Here is a 16,166-nt window from a genome sequence, read left to right as displayed (position 1 = left end):
AGGACTGCGGATGCTGGAGATCAGAGCTGAAAATGTGTTGCTGGAAAAGTGAAGCAGGTCAGGCAGCATCCAAGGAGCAGGAGAATCGACGTTTCGGGCATAAGCCCTTCTTCAGGAATGAGGAAGGGCTTATGCCCGAAACGTCGATTCTCCTGCTCCCTGGATGCTGCCTGACCTGCTGTGCTGTTCCATTACAGAGGTATAGCCGAGTGTCAGTAACATTAAGAGTGAAGGAGACATCATGTTTTTTACTTCAAACCAAACGGTTTGCATTATTAAATTTAAAATGCTGCAGCTACATTCTAAAGACCCAAGAACCAAGTTGTAATCTCTGTAGCTTGACATATTAATACATGGAAACAACACGTAAAATAATGGAAAGCCTTATTTCAACAGGTAGAGTTAGCTGACTGGTGGAGGTGATGGCCTAGTGGTATTATGGCTAGACCATTAATCTGGAGACCCAGATTTGTTTAAAGCTATTCCTGATGAAGGGCTTTTGCCCAAACCGACGATTTTCTTGCTCCTCGGATGCTGCCTGACCTGCTGTGCTTTTCCAGCACCCCACTCTGATCTAAACACTCGTAATAAATCTTGCCAAGATTGAGCTTGCACGCAAATAAGGGTGACTTGCCAAGGACATGTCATAGAGCAGGTGCTGCCAAGGACAGCAAAAGTAAAGGCTTTGATAGAATTCTCCATTCTTAAAAGTCATTGGGAAATTGAGATTTTTTGGGGATGCATGGTTTCTGTCAGAAATTTTAGGATAATGGCGGCCACTCTAACAGATTTATCATGGAAACAGGCAAAGGTAACATTCGCCCAGTGTATACTACCCCAACTTAACAAAACCTTTTAAACTGACAAACTGATGCTAGTTACAGGAGGGTGGCTGTGGTTTTATTGCAGGATGATAATGTGGATACCTTCCCCAAGAAACTAAAATCAAAAGAAGTACTTTAGCTCTAGTCTGAGAAACTCTAATACATGACTGTCTGTCATGACCACAAAGAAATGCCAATATGGTCCCTGGGGTCCTGAAGAGAAATTTAAACTCAAAATGCTCAACGTTTTCAACTGAGCTTATTAATTCAATCTCGTAATATAACAACTGTTCATGTTGCAAGAAAATATAATGACAGATACATTATCGAGAATATTATGATGTTGGAATAGTTTGGTGATATTTTTTAAATGGGAAGTTATACAAGTCCTGTATAAAGGGTGAGTAAGGATGAATGAATGGTTCTTTTTATTGTTATATCTGTCGTGTTGACACTGTAATGAAGTACATCTGGAAATGGCATTTATACAAAAACATAAGACAGAAGCAAGACTAAGCTGTTTATCCCCTCAAGCCTGCTCCACCGTCTAATCTGATCATGTCTGATCCTAGAGTGTGCTACACTAATCCCCCACCACCACCACCCCCATATCCCCTTTTCTCTTTAGCCACAGGAGCTATATCTACCTCCTCCTAAAAAAATTAATTTCTCTAGGGATGTTAGGAAAACATTCTTATGGATTATGAGAATTGGAAAAATGCAAACATTGGACAGTTCCTGGGTTGCAAAGAGTTTATCATGTGACTTCTTGGAAGTCAAACATCAAAGAATTGGGGATTGTCTGCTGTTACAAAAGTCAACTGACCTTTCAGAGAACACAAGCCAAATCGTTTGAGAGCGCCCCTCTGGACTGAAGTGCTGTGTGTTTGCTTCTGGATATATTTGGATGCAACAGTTGTTGGAAGGATTTGCAAGGAAAGGGGTTTGTTATTTCCCTCAGTGAAATATTTGAGAATTTGACATATCAGGATTTCCGTTACCTATCCGAATCTTGTCTGAAGATCTTCCACTGCCCTGTGAATGGTGGCAATTGGATCTCATTGACAGAAAAGTCAAAAGAACGGAGAGAAATCAACCCATTTTATCTTAAAATGGAGATAAGGAGAAAGTTCTTCTGCCAGAGAGTGATTAATCTAGGAATTCACTTGGAGGCGAGGCCATGGAGTATATTTAAGAATTTAAGATAGGTTCTTGACTGTCAAAGGGATCAAGGGTTACCAGGAGAAGGTGGGAGAATGGAGGATGAGAAACTTATCAGCTATGATTGAATGGCAGAACAGACCCAATGGGCTGAATGGCCTATTTTCTGCTCCTATGTCCTTATTTCTGCACTTGAACCTTTAACCTACATAAGACGATGCTCTTTTTTGCTTATTTTTTTATCCTGGAGTCAGAATCCCTCCACAGACCAGAGTTGTCTTATCCTTTGGGAAGATATTTTTGTAATAAAGAGGAACTTGGTTTAATCTTGCAAAGTAGCTCAGTTAATTACTGGTTTTGTCACATATTGGAAGAATATACATTTTCCTTGAATGACTTTTGAGTTTATTAAGATAGACTTGGTCTAAGTCTATCTTGTTTTAGATTACAGTAATAAAGAGAAACAAGTTGACCATTTTGGTGATTAAATAAAGGAATTACAGTTTTGGTGCAGCTCATTGAATAGTGCAGCTTTATTTCCAGCACCCTCTTCCTATCAGATCGGCAACACATCTGTCTTACACCCAACTCCCAACCACTAGCCATCATTCATCCTCAAAGATAGCTTAGAGTATTGATTTTGCGATTTGCCTTTCAGCTGTTCAATACTGACACTTGGAGACATGTCAATTTAACATACACCTCACAGTGAGAGCTGTTAAATCCATTACATTGCTACTCACAGACTGCAATGCTCCACCTGCTGGTGTTACTCATTAACACAGCCTTTAATTCATCTCTTAGGCCTGAATGAAGGAGAATGTAGGGGACAGGACTCTTGAATGGGACTAATTACCAAATCACTCCATTGAATGGGGCTTTTGCAAACACGGCCTATGAGTAACTCTGTGCCCTGCCTTTTACCTGTAGCCCTGAATATTATTTCTATTTAAATGATCATCCCTTTGAACCTGCCTCCTCCTCCTCCATATTTCCAAGGAGTACATTCCAAAACCTAACCATTTGTGAGAAAAAGTTCTTTTATCACTTGTACTTGCTTCTTTTATAAAGACTTTAAATCTTTCCCTTTTGTTCTTGATCCTGTTATGAGCAGGAGCAGGGTAGCCCTATCTTTGTTGTCCAAGTGCCTCTAAAATTTGTAATCTTTTATCAAATCACCTCTCAGCCAAGAAAAAGTGCCAATCTTTCTGAACCATCCTTGTAACTCGGGTGATTGAGAAACAGTTAACAGTTGAAACATATAGTCAAAAGGGGAGAGTAAGAAATCAAAAGTTGTTATACACTTTGGTAAAAAGGATATGGTTAAGGAAAGGGTTAAGATTTTGCAGAGTGAATATAGTATGTTAGGCAGAAGGTTTAAAAAGCAGAACCTCAAAAAAGGTCATAATTGCTGACCACATTCTAATGAGAGTAGGAATAAAAAGCGAAGGCAGATACATCAATGGCTGAAGGAATGATGCGATGTGCAAGGATTCAGACTTTTGGATCATTAGGATTTTTGGATCATTAGGATTTTTGGATCATTAGGATTTTTGGATCATTAGGACCTCTGCTGAGGCAGGAAAGAGTTGTTCAAAAGTGACAGGTTTTACCTGAACTGAAAAGGGACGGAGATTCGCTATTTCTATTTCGGGAGCCTTTTAACTAGTTGGGGGGGGAGGGGGGTTTGGTTTCTGGAGTCGCAGTGAAACAGCAATACAGACGAGGATGGTGCTGAAGTCAGAAAGGAGCAAGTTAATTAGAAAGGACAGACAAAAGCAAGTCAGAGAATGAGGTAACTCTGAAAAATTAAACTGCATTAATTTCAATGCAAGGGGTCTTACAGGTAAGGCTGACGAACTCAAGGCAATTATGGGAACATGGGACTGGGACATCCTAGCCATTACAAAACCATAGCTAAAAGGGAAGGACAGGACTAACAGTTCAGTGCTTCAGGGTGTAGATGCTATAGGAAGGATAAAAAGGGAAGCAAGAGAGGAGGGGAAATGGTGTTATTCATCAGGAATAACATTATGCCTGTACTTAGAGAGGATATTTCTGAGGGATCGTCCAGTGAACTACATTGATGGAACTGAGAAATAAGAAGGGGATGATCACCTTGATGGGTTTGTATCGCAGGTCCCGTCCCCAATAGACAGGGGGAAACAGAGGAGAAAATATGTAGAGAGATCTGATATATATAAGAACAATAGGATGGTAATAGTAGGAGATCTTAACTTTCCAAACATAGATTGGGACTGCCATTGTGTTAAGAGCTTGCATGATGAGGAATTTGTTAAATGCGTTCAAGGTAATTTTCTTTATCAATATGTAAATGTACCTACTAGAGAAGGAGCAAAACATGACCTTCTCTTGGGAAATAAGGCAGGGCAAGTACTAGTAGGGGAGTACTTTGGGACAGAGATCAAAGTTCTATTACTTTTAAAATAGTTATGGAAAAGGATAGGCCTTCCAAAGAAGCTAAATTTCTGGAGTATTTTAAATGATAGGAGACTCGAACTTGCAGAAGTTGATTGAAGCAGACTTCACAAGTAAAGGAGTGACTGACAAATGGGACGCTTTCATAAGTGAGACAATGAGAGTTCAGAGGCAGTTATGTTCCTGTTAGAGTAGGGAAGAATGGATGAATAAAGATATTGAAGCTCTGGTCAAGAATAAGAATCACATGTTAGGTGTAGACAACAGCGATCAAGTGAATCTCGAAGAGAACATTGAGCATAGGGGCATTCTTAAGAGGGAAATCATGAGGGCAACAAGAGGATATGAGAGACTAGGCAGACAAGGTTAAGGATAATTCAAAGAGATTTGACAAGTGCATTAAGTGCAAGAGAGCAACTAAAGATAAAATAGGGCCCCTTCAAGATTGTCTAGGTGTAGAACCACAGGAGATGGGAGAGATGCCAAACAAACATTTTAGATTAGATTCAATTCCTTAGTATGGAAACAGGCCCTTCGACCCTCTGAAGAGTAACCCACCCAGACCCATTTCCCTAACATAGTGTTGTACCTAACACTATGGGCAAGTTAGCATGGCCAATTCACCTGCACATCTTTGGACTGTGGGAGGAAACTAGAGCACCCAGAGAAAACCCACGCAGACACTGGGAGAATGTGCAAACTCCACACAGACAGTTGCCCGAGGCTGGAATCGAACCCGGGACCCTGGTGCTGTGAGGGAGCAGTGCTAACCACTGAGCCACCGTGCCGCCCCAGTTTTTACTGTAGAGAAAGAAATGGAGACTGGAGAACTCAGGGAAGTAAATATTGATGTTTGAAAACATCAGATTACAAATGAGGAAGTGATGTAGTTCTTAGAAAATGTAAGAGTGGATAAATCTCCAGGACCTGATCGAGTGTATCTCAGGATCTTGTGGGAAGTTAGGGGCACCGCAATTGTTTCCCTAACAGAAATATTTGCATCATCTATAACCACGGGCAACGTGCCAAAGGACTAGAGGGTGGCTACTGTTATGTCTTTATTCAAGGAAGGTTGTAAGGAGAAACCTGGGAACTATAGACCTGTGAGGCTGACATTGGTAACAGGCAAGTTGTTGGAGGTTACTCTGAAAGATAGGGTTTACGTGCATTTAGAAAGGCAAGGACTGATTAAGGATAGTCAGCATGGTTGATTCAATTTTTTGAGGAAGTAACCAAGATGACTGATGATGGCAGAGCAGTAGATATTGTTACCTGGACTTCAGTAAAGCCTTTGACAAGGATCTACCTGTTAGACTAATTAGTAAAGTTAGATCACATGGGATTCAGGGAGAGCATGCCAACTGGATTGAAAATTAGCTGGACGGTAGGAGACAGAGGGTGATGGAGGAGGATTGTTTTCTGGGACTGGAGGAGGCCTGTGACCAATGGTGTTCCACAGGGATCGGTCCTGGGTCCACTTTTATTTGTCATTTATATCAATGAATTGGCCAATGAGACATGGTAAGTAAATTTGCAGATGACACCAAAGTTGGTTGTATTGTGAACACTGTTCACAATAAAGGGATTACATAGAGATCTTGATGAATTGGTTAAATGGATTGAGGAGTTTAATTTGGATAAAGGTGTAATTTGGTAAAACAAACAAGGACATGACTTATAATTAAGGATAGTGTTGTAGAACAGAGAGACCTAGGAGTTCAAGTACATAATTCTTCGAAATTTGATTGGATTATAGGTCATCCCCTTCACTTACTGTTCATTACTATTACTTTTGACACTTTATTCATTCCATTTGAGAGTTTTGATCACCTGCAGAGACTTATTATTCAGCTTATCGACACTCCACTGGTACCATTTGTATGATCTTTTGATCCCTCTGTTTATAAACTCTGTGCCTGTGTACTTCTCTCTCAGTTCACCTGAAGGGGCAGTGATCAGAAAGCTTGTGATTTCAAATAAACCTGTTGGACTGCAACCTGGTGTCATGTGACTCTTTACTTTGTCCACTCCAGTGCAACACCGGCACCTCCACATCATTGAAAATTGCCTCACAGGTGGACAGGGTGGTTAAGAAAGCATTTAGCATTCTTACCTTTGTTGCTCAGAGCTTCGAGTATCAGGGGTTGGGACATTGTCTTGTACAACCTCAACATATTGGTGAGGCTTCTCCTGGAATACTGCATGCAGTTATAGAGTCAGAGTCATACAGCAGGGAAACAGATCTTTCAGTCCAACCAGTCCACGTGCCATAATCCCAAACTAAACCAGTCTCACCTGTCTACCTTTAGTCCATATCCCTCCAAACATTTCCTGTTCATGTACTTATCCAATGTCTTTTAAACGTTGTACTGTAGCTGCATCCACCATTTCTTCTGGAAGTTCATTCCACTCACGAACAACTGTGTAAAAATAAAAGTGCCCCTTATGTCTTATTTAAATCTTTCTCCTCTCGGCCACTGGTCATAGCATGTCACTGAGCAACAGCTTCCATCTGTGAGGGACTCATCATTCTACTGTACCCTCTCGCTCAGTGACACTGATGAAGCAAACCGCTATCACAGAATTATTTTAAATCGGGTGCAGGAACAGAGAGCTATTGGGAAACAGTATACCAGGTGACAAACTGATTAAGATTCTCAAACATCTAAAGATCAATGTTTCACACAACCTAACTGACAACCTCTAACATTGTCTCCAATTCCCTTCTTGATCCTTTCCCGGAGACACAGTCCCAGTTCAAAGTTTCTGATTGAAGAGACTCATCAATTCCAATCACCAAATTAATCCATACATTTTCCCAAGGAATTAAGCTGGGATTTCAGACACAATGGTGACCTCACTCCTATTGGGACAATCACTTGGAATCCAGGAATGGTGTTGGAATCCAGGCTGGTATTCATTTTCTTTTGATACCATTAAGTAAAATGTCACTTTTGCCTCATCTTCCAAAGTCACCCAGACCCTGAGATCTCCTGAGGTGACTTTCCAAATTCACCATCTCAGGAGTATTCGCTCACTTTACTCCATCCATATTGGCTCCCAGAAGCCAATCAACACAATCCCAAGGCCAGATATTAGCAGGAACCGAATGATCAGGGCTGCTCAATGCTGAGTGCCAAATGAGGTCATTCTCAAATCATTATGGACAGTGAATCTAGAGTCAAGAGTCTGTTGCTGGAAAAGCACAGCAGGTCAGGTAGCAGAATTCTCCTGCTCCTTGGATGCTGCCCGACCTGCTGCGCTTTTCCAGCAACAGACTCTTGACCCTGATCTCCAGCATCTGCAGTCCTCACTTTCTCACAGTCAGTCTAGAGCACAGGCATTTGACACAGTGACAGGTTACTCAGGGTTTCAATGAGATTACTGAAGAAAAATGAACAGGAAAATAGATTAATATTTTAAATCAATTGAGGGGAAAAACATGGTCAGTGTCATTAGTGACTTCAACGTCAACCTCTCCTCCATGTTTTCTGTTCCCTTTTGGGAGGTTTCTGTTGCAACTTACTCGCTTAAGGTCATTGTGGAGGATATTTAGGAAAAACAGCAGCAGCTCCTGAGCATCCTGTTGTGTGCCGTCAGAAAATGATGCATGCAGTTTGCCAAGGACTCGCTTCACTTCGTCAGGAAAGACATAAACGCAATCTCCGAGCCACATGTCCATGACTAAAGCAGAGAATGCATTGGAGAGTTCTCCCCGACCTCTACACAAGGAACAAAAACCTCCATTAGAACAAAAACCCAAGTTTTAATGACATTTATTTATTTTACCATCTCCTCCATCAGTGAGCCAATGTCCTGTTGTTTTTATGTAAGGTATGATTCCACAGGAATAGAAACAAAACAATACCTGTCACTGTATCACAGCACATGTGGTAATAATAAGACCATAAGACATAGGAGTGGAAGTAAGGCCATTCAACCCACCAAGTCCACTCCGCCATCCAATCATGGCTGATGGGCATTTCAACGCCACTTACCTATACTCTCTCCGTATCCCTTAATTCTTTGCGAGATTAAGAATTTATCAATCTCTGCCTTGAAGACATTTAACATCCCGGTCTCCATTACGCTCCATGGCAGTGAATTCCACAGGCCAACCACTCTCTGGCTGAAGAAATGTCTCCTCATTTCCACTTTAAATTGACCCACTCTAATTCTAAGGCTGTGCCCACAGGTCCTAGTATCCCCGCTTGATGTAAACAGATTCCCAGCGTCCACCTTTTCTAAGCCATGCATTGTGTTGTAAGTTTCTATTAGATATCTGTGCCACTGTGCCACCGTGGGCAGCACGGTGGCACAGTGGTTAGCACTGCTGCCTCACAGCGCCTGAGACCCGGGTTCAATTCCCACCTCAGGCGACTGACTGTGTGGAGTTTGCACGTTCTCCCCGTGTCTGCATGGGTTTCCTCCAGGTGCTCCGGTTTCCTCCCACAGTCCAAAGATGTGCAGGTCAGGTTAATTGGCCATGCTAAATTGCCCCTAGTGTTAGGTAAGGAGTAAATGTAGGGGTATGGGTGGGTTGCGCTTCGGCGGGTCGGTGTGGACTTGTTGGGCCGAAGGGTCTGTTTCCACACTGTAATGTAATCTAATAATCTAATCTAATCTCCCCTTGACCTTCTAAACTCTAATGAATCCAATCTCAGGATCCTCAGCTGATCATTATATGTTAGGCCTACCATTCCAGGGATCATTCATGTGAATCTCTGCTGGACACGCTCCAGTGCCAGTATGTCCTTCCTGGACACAGTATTCTAAACGGGCCTAACTAGAACTTTATAAAGTCTCAGTAGCACATTGCTGTTTTTATATTCCAACCCTCTGAAATAAATAACATTACATTTGCTTTCTTAATCACAGACTCAACCTGCAAGTCAATCTTTAGAGATTCCTGGACTAGCTCTCCCAGATCCCTTCATACTTTGGCTTTAATGAATTCTCTCACCTTTTTTTATTTCAAAAAGATACTTTATTCATAAAATATTTTGATGATCTGTACAATTGGTGGTGCCATTTGTAGGCGCATCTTGCATTTCTTTACATACAGAGATCAGAATTAATCATTCATATGTACAGGTCTGTACATTTACCATCCATATATTTAGCTGAGGCTTCAGCGGAGCCTACTTACTGAGTGGGCCCCCTGTTCTTCATTAGGCAGGCAGTGGTCTTTCTCCACCGCGCCTTGGCAGCAGCTGCCCCAAGCTTCAGCACATCCCTCAACACGTAGTCCTGGACCATGGAATGTGCTGGTCTGCAACACTCAGTATACTCCATCCCTGTATTCTTTTTTTCCAAAGACAAGACCTTGTATTTGCTAATAAATCAAAGCAAATCCCCTTTAGATAAATAACACATCAGGACAGCCCCAAGTCCTCAGTGTCTTTCCTGGAATGGAGGGGATTCTGGAACTGAAATGGCCATTATTTGAGCCTCATTTTCATGTTACCCTGATGCTATTCTTACCTGGGTTTTCTTACCTGTTTAGATCATCTGCATAAGCTCCGGTTATGAAGTATTCCACCAATGGCGTAGTGCTGCAGAGACACTGCAAGATGCAGTTCAGGTAGCAGGTGTTCCCAGAATTTCCCAGCCCAGTCTGGCCTGCACCTCCCGAGTGTCTCTCGATACCAGTATTAGACACGCTGGATTCCAAGGAGCCATTGCTATATTTAGGAACAAGATGGTAGTATCGAGCTCTGAGAGTTGTAGGTTGGGTAAAAGGAGAAAATTGAAAAAAAACTAAATTACTAACTTCCAAGTAACAGGAGTTGAAATCTCTCTGGCTCGGAGATACTGTTCTCAATCTAATAGAATTGTCCCTGACTCTGAATCCCCATCCTGTAATTCCTTTAGTCAATGTAAAGCTATATTCTCTGAAGATTGTATTAAGCAAAGAGAGAACATGGCTGCTGAGAGAAAGGGATGAGGGATGAGGGATGGTAACTCAAATCACCTGGACCTCTACTCACTCCGTGTACCCCACAATCTTTGTAGAACTGAGAAATCCTTTATTCTGATGTTACATGGACCTGGGCTCATTGCAGACACTGCAGTGGTGTTGTCTGATCAAAATACCATGAAGAGGCAGAATAATCTGAAGCAGAGCTCATTGTGAAGCTCAGAAATTGCTGTGGGCTGTTTGTGGGGAGGAGGAAAGGCAGGCAGCAGGGTTAAACACCCACTTTTTCATTGATTCCTGTCCAATAATAGCCCAAAGTTCAGTCCATAAGGCTGTGCCCAGCACCAGCTCACAGCCCAAACTGGAAGAGCTATGCAAAATGCAATGATTTTGAAGGAGAACTGAATCAGCCAGACATGCACATTGACAAATCTCCAAAAAGTGACTGGGCAAGTTAATGAGATATCGAAGGAACATGAGATAGTCAACCGAGGTGTTGAAGACAAAACCATATCATACTTTGCTGAATCAATAGACGGGTGTTAACTAGTGTGGAATGTACAACTCCAGGCATCACATGTTAGGGAGGACATTGAGGTCTTGGAAAGGGTACAGATTGGTTTTACAGGATATGACAGCTCAGTTTCAGGGAGATTAATAAAGCCAGAATTCTAACTTCTACAGCAGAAAAAGAGGGAGATTTATTCAGAGGGGTTTAAGTTAGGGAGGTTTTGATAGCACAAGTCGGGTTAAACTCTCTCTGCTGGCAAGTTAGTCAGAAACCAGACATCACAAACTTAAAAGGGTTCCTCAGGGGAAGTCTCTCCCTGAAAGGGTAATGCAATCATATCCCACAGGAAAGCAGAGGGAACATTTTTAAATGGGACTGGTTTCTGGAGGAAAAAAAGCTGGAGTCTGTCCAGAGTGTGGTTTAAGCAGTCCAGGGCAAAAAGAGAGTAACAATTGGAATTTTCTGGAAAGCAGAGAAATACAAAGATTTAGTGACTTTTGGAGTAATGCTTACCTGAAAATCATTTCCTCAACCTGAACATTGAGAGTGTGGAGTGTGAGAAAGTGCAGCTGAAATTACACTGCACCTCCCAGAAAAGGGAACGATTCATTCTCACAGACAGAATATTTAACTCTGCACTCAACGCAGGCAATCATGTCATTGACACACACTGTTCCTGCCCAGGCAAATGTCCACAAGATATCAGCGTCACTGACTGGGCCAAGCTTTATCATTGATCCTTAGTTGCCCTCGAGAGTTTGGTGGGGAGCTGTCTTCATGAGTCACTGCAGTCTGTGTTGTATATCGATCCACAAGGCTCTTAAGAAGGGATTGTTACCAGGATAGCATCAATCTTAGTGTTGTTGGAGCTGCCCCCATCCAGGCAAATGAGACTTATTCCATCACTCTCTTGACTTGTTTATTGTCAATGGTGGACAAGCTTTGGGGGGGGTCAGGAGGTAAGTTACTCCTAGCCTCTGACCTGCACTAGTAGTCATTGTGTTTATATAGTGAGTCTAGTTGGTTAATGACCTCCAGGATGTTGATAGTGGGGAGTTCAGTGATGGTAACACCAATGAATGTCAAGGGAAGGTGGTGTAATTGGTGATAGTCATTGCCTGGCGTGAATGTTATTTGTCACTTGTCAGCACAAGCCTGGATATTGTCCAGCTTTTGTTGTATTTGAACATGACTGCCTCAGTATATAAGAGGTTGCAAATGGTGCTGAACATTGCACAGTGAACATCCTCACTTCTAACCTAATGATTGAGAGGTAATTGATGAAGCAGCTGAAGATGGTTGGGTCCAGGATACTATCCTGAGGAACTCCTGCAGAGATGTCCTGGAGCTGAAATGACTGACCTCCAACAACCATGACCATTTTTTTTTGTGTCAGGTATGACTCCAACTACTAGAGTTTACCCCAATACCCATTGATTCCAGTTTTGCCAGGGCTCCATGATGCCACACTGATGTAGCCTTGATGTCAAGGGCTGTCACTCACACCTCACCGCTGGAATTCAGCTCTTTTGTCCATGTTTGACCCAAGGCTGGAATGAGGTCAGGACTGGATAAAGCCCTGGTGGAACCTAAACTGGGTGTTACTGAGCAGGTGATGCTTGATAGTACTATTGATGGCACCTTCCATCACTTTATGGTGGATCAAGAGCAGACGGATGAGATAGGAACATTTGTCGTTGTTCCACTCTGTTAACAGCATAGCAGTAACCAACTAATCAATTTCTCAGAGACATTTCATGAAGTGTCTGAATAATTAGCCTACACTTTCACTGCTCTTTCACACTCTCAGAACAACATTGAGACAAAAATTTCACATAATTCTCCTGAAAGTTGTTTATGGTTCAGAAGCTGCTCAATGGAACAAACAACTCGAGAGCACCCTCCAACTAGAAGCTTCCTCATTGCAGCTCGGAGAATTAATCAATGTTTCAAGTAACAGAGTCACACTGGACTGACATTTAGTCACTCAGGAGTTTTGAGGACACCAACAGCTATTAGAATTAGATTTTATCATCATCATGTGCACTCAAGCATACAGGTACAATGAAAAATGTATAAAAACACCATTTTCTGGCACCACCTTCATTACAGAAACCAGAATTTAAAATATAAACAACAAATAAAATAAACCAAACCAGACCAAACCAGAAGGAAAGAAAAATCTCAATAAAAAGGTTCTTTGGAATGCTCTGCCTCCAAAACATAGGAGATAATTTCAATGTCTTTTGCCTTGAACGTGCTGGAACTAAGATAACAAAGAAAAGTAAGCTCATGGAGAGAAAATATAACTGAGAATCAGAGTTAACACAGAACGTTCTGTGGAAGGTGAAAAAATAAAGAGATGTAGAGAGGGAAGATGAAAACACACTGACTCCTCACATGAAAGGATATCCCAAAGTCTAAGGGCACAAATATTAAAAAGGTTAGTAAAAAGGAGGAGTGGGGGGCAATTAGGAACCAAAAAGGAGAGTTAACCATGGAGGCAGTAAACATACAGAGATACAAAATAAATACCTTGCATCTGTCTCCACCAAGGAAGATGTTACTGAGGTCCTTTGGCCCATCAAGTCTGCACTGGCAAAGGCTGCTCTAAATCTACATTAGTCCCACTTTCCAGCATTTGGGCCTTTAGCCTTTAATGTTATGACATTTCAAGTACTCATCCAAATACTTTTTAAAAGGTTGTGCAATTTTGCACCTCAACTCCTCCCCCTCACCCTGGCAGTGCATTCCAGATTCCCATCATCCTCTGGGTGAAAAGGTTTTTCATCAGATCTCCTCTAAACCTCCTGACTTTCACCTGCCCCCTTGTTTTGACCCTTCAATTAAGGGAAAACAGCTGCTTTCCATCTGATCTGTTCACACTCCTTAACCTCATACACCTCAACTCACCTCCATCCTCAATCTTCTCTGACTGAAGAAAAGACCACAAGATTATCTAGCCTCTCCATCATTAAACTGCTCCCTCCCAGGCAACATCCTGGTGGATCTCCTCTGCACCCTCTCCAGTGCCATCATATCCTTCCTATAGTGCAGTGACCAGAACTGCACATAGTGCTCCAGCGGTGGCCTGACCTAGATTCTGTACAGCTCCAACATGGACCTCTCCGCTCTGATAATCTGTTATGACTGACAAAAGCGAGTATCCCATATATTTTAACTCCTGCTGCTTTTGGGGGTTTCTGGGCAAATATACCATAATCCATTTGTCCCTGTCTGCTTCCTCGTGTCTTTTCATTCACTGAGTATTCTCTTGTTATTCCTTCAAAAGTGCATTACCTCACAATGATCAACATTAAATTCCATCTGTCACTGATCTTATCAGTTGTGAGCTCTTTCAGTGACTGAGATTTCTCCTCTTTCACCAAGAGGGTGATGGGAATCTGGAATGCACTAAGATAAGGAAATGGTATCAATCCCTAAACAGCAAACAAAAAACAAACCAAACACCAGGCTGTTTCTGTCAGGGTATGAACTCATTGTTCTGGTAAAGGACAGAGCTGAAAATGTGTTGCTGGAAAAGCGCAGCAGGTCAGGCAGCATCCAAGGAGCAGGAGAATCGACGTTTCGGGCATAAGCCCTTCTTCAGGAAAGGTAAAGGACACCAAACTCAACTTGAAACGTGGAAAATAGAACGTTTTCAGTCGATCTGGCTGTTAATTGTGACTGTATAAGGTTTATCAACAAGAACAAGTTTCTGCTGAAAACCCACAGAGTCAGTGAGAGGAACCAGTGTGCCAAGGGGGCACTGCACCATTGGCATGTCAACATGGATGGGACCTTGCTGTGCCTCATGTATTTCCTCCAATCCAACAGTGACAACACTTGACACTGGTTGTAAACTACTTTGGAAAAGAGTCCTTATGAATGAAAATGTAAATCATATTTTCACCAACAAGAACCCTGCCACATGGTCCACAAATAGGAACAGTCAAAGGCAACTGAATAGAAAGATCCCAACAACAGAATGGAAGTAAACTCCCAATTCCCCCCACACAAACCTGCCAAGCCCAATGACAATAGTTACTCCAATGTACATCAACCTGGCCACATCTAACTAACCCCCTCCCCTGTGTGGGACATACCACCTTGACTCCCATTTGGGAGCAGCCTCCTGCTATGTCCCCAGGTCAGGGGATGGTCCCAATGTGTTGGTGCCCCAGTCAGAGAAACTCTCCTGCTCCCAGTGCAGCTCCTGTCCATGGTCTGGGGCAGCCACTCTCTCCTCAGTATGACACATTCCACCCACCTCATTCCTCCCCTCCATCCTGAAGGGCAGAAATGAAAATAGGTCAATGATAATTGGACAATAACTTGAGATAATTGAACTCTCTAGCCCAGTCTTTGTATGGTTTCTGTCAGATTTTTAGCTATCTTTTGTTAAATCATTTGTTAAAATTAAAAATTCAAAACATTCAACTTCATTTTTAAGATGTGTTAGAATCATTCCTTCACAAAAGGAGGCTATTCAGTACATTAAGTTCATGCTGTTCCTGCAGAGAAGACTACTTAGTATCACTCTCCCTACATGACCCCTGAAACACTGCAAGTTCATTTTCCTCAAGACCAGTTTTCAAGCAGCAATCTTAATGTTAAGTACTTTAACAATTGCCCAACAAACTAAACTGGAGAGATTCTGACCATGACAGCACTGATAAATGTACAGACTGGCCTTACCTGCTATTGTTACCCTCCATAAAGATGTGTCATCATTACAAAGCTAAAATTGTAAGAACTCTGTGACCCAATCTCTTCCCATTACTCTTCAGTAGCCACCAGATCCCATGATATCACTGCATGAAATGACATCACAAAGTAACAACAACAGTGTGCAATCAAAATGAAGAGTTTGTGTTGGCACCCAATCCCCATCAGGACAAACTCACTCTGTAAAGGTTTTTAAAGAGTGGCAGTTGACAAATTGATCAGTGAAGTTGCAACAAACTCCAGGAGGAATGGTCCAAGGTTTTGGCCAGCCAGAAGAGGCCATTAATGGATATTCATTTGGTGCTGCTTAACTCCCCCTGTCCTTCTGATTGGTTGTACTCAAGGACATTCATGGAGCCAATCACCACAATCTTAGCCAATGGGGTTACCAATCAGGAATCATGGCTGAGTTTATTTCAATATCTTCAGTTTAAGGAATTTGCTGCTGATCCAGTGATCTCATAGATGTGCCCTTTGACCTCTGAGATCTGCATTTACAATCTCCCAGTCTGACCATCAATCAGTTTCTTGTGATTGATTATGTTCAGAAAGTTTCAGCTCAGTATTTATTGACAGATCTGAG

At 42.1% G+C, this 16,166-nt stretch overlaps 1 protein-coding gene across 2 annotated transcripts in view; it reads right to left on the bottom strand.

Annotated features, from left to right (window-relative positions):
• LOC122539584 (putative ubiquitin carboxyl-terminal hydrolase 50) overlaps positions 1-15,724 on the bottom strand; it is a 30,230-nt gene extending 14,506 nt beyond the window's left edge. The window contains exons 1-3 of one of the 2 annotated variants that reach the window (XM_043674584.1): positions 15,554-15,724; positions 9,923-10,141; positions 7,951-8,146 (exon numbers count right to left, since the gene is read on the bottom strand). In XM_043674584.1, coding sequence (XP_043530519.1) covers positions 7,951-8,146; positions 9,923-10,141; positions 15,554-15,573 — 435 coding nt within the window. In that variant the 5' untranslated portion in view covers positions 15,574-15,724. Of the gene's footprint in view, positions 1-7,950; positions 8,147-9,922; positions 10,142-13,390; positions 13,459-15,553 lie in introns of those variants that run through there. The other variant, XM_043674583.1, reaches the window with a different exon arrangement.
• Between the last annotated feature and the right edge of the window lie 442 nt (positions 15,725-16,166).

The sequence above is a fragment of the Chiloscyllium plagiosum genome, chromosome 32 (genome assembly GCF_004010195.1).
Source record: "Chiloscyllium plagiosum isolate BGI_BamShark_2017 chromosome 32, ASM401019v2, whole genome shotgun sequence".
In the NCBI taxonomy this organism is placed as follows: Eukaryota; Metazoa; Chordata; class Chondrichthyes; order Orectolobiformes; family Hemiscylliidae; genus Chiloscyllium; species Chiloscyllium plagiosum.
This window is presented reverse-complemented; position numbering and strand designations above follow the sequence as displayed.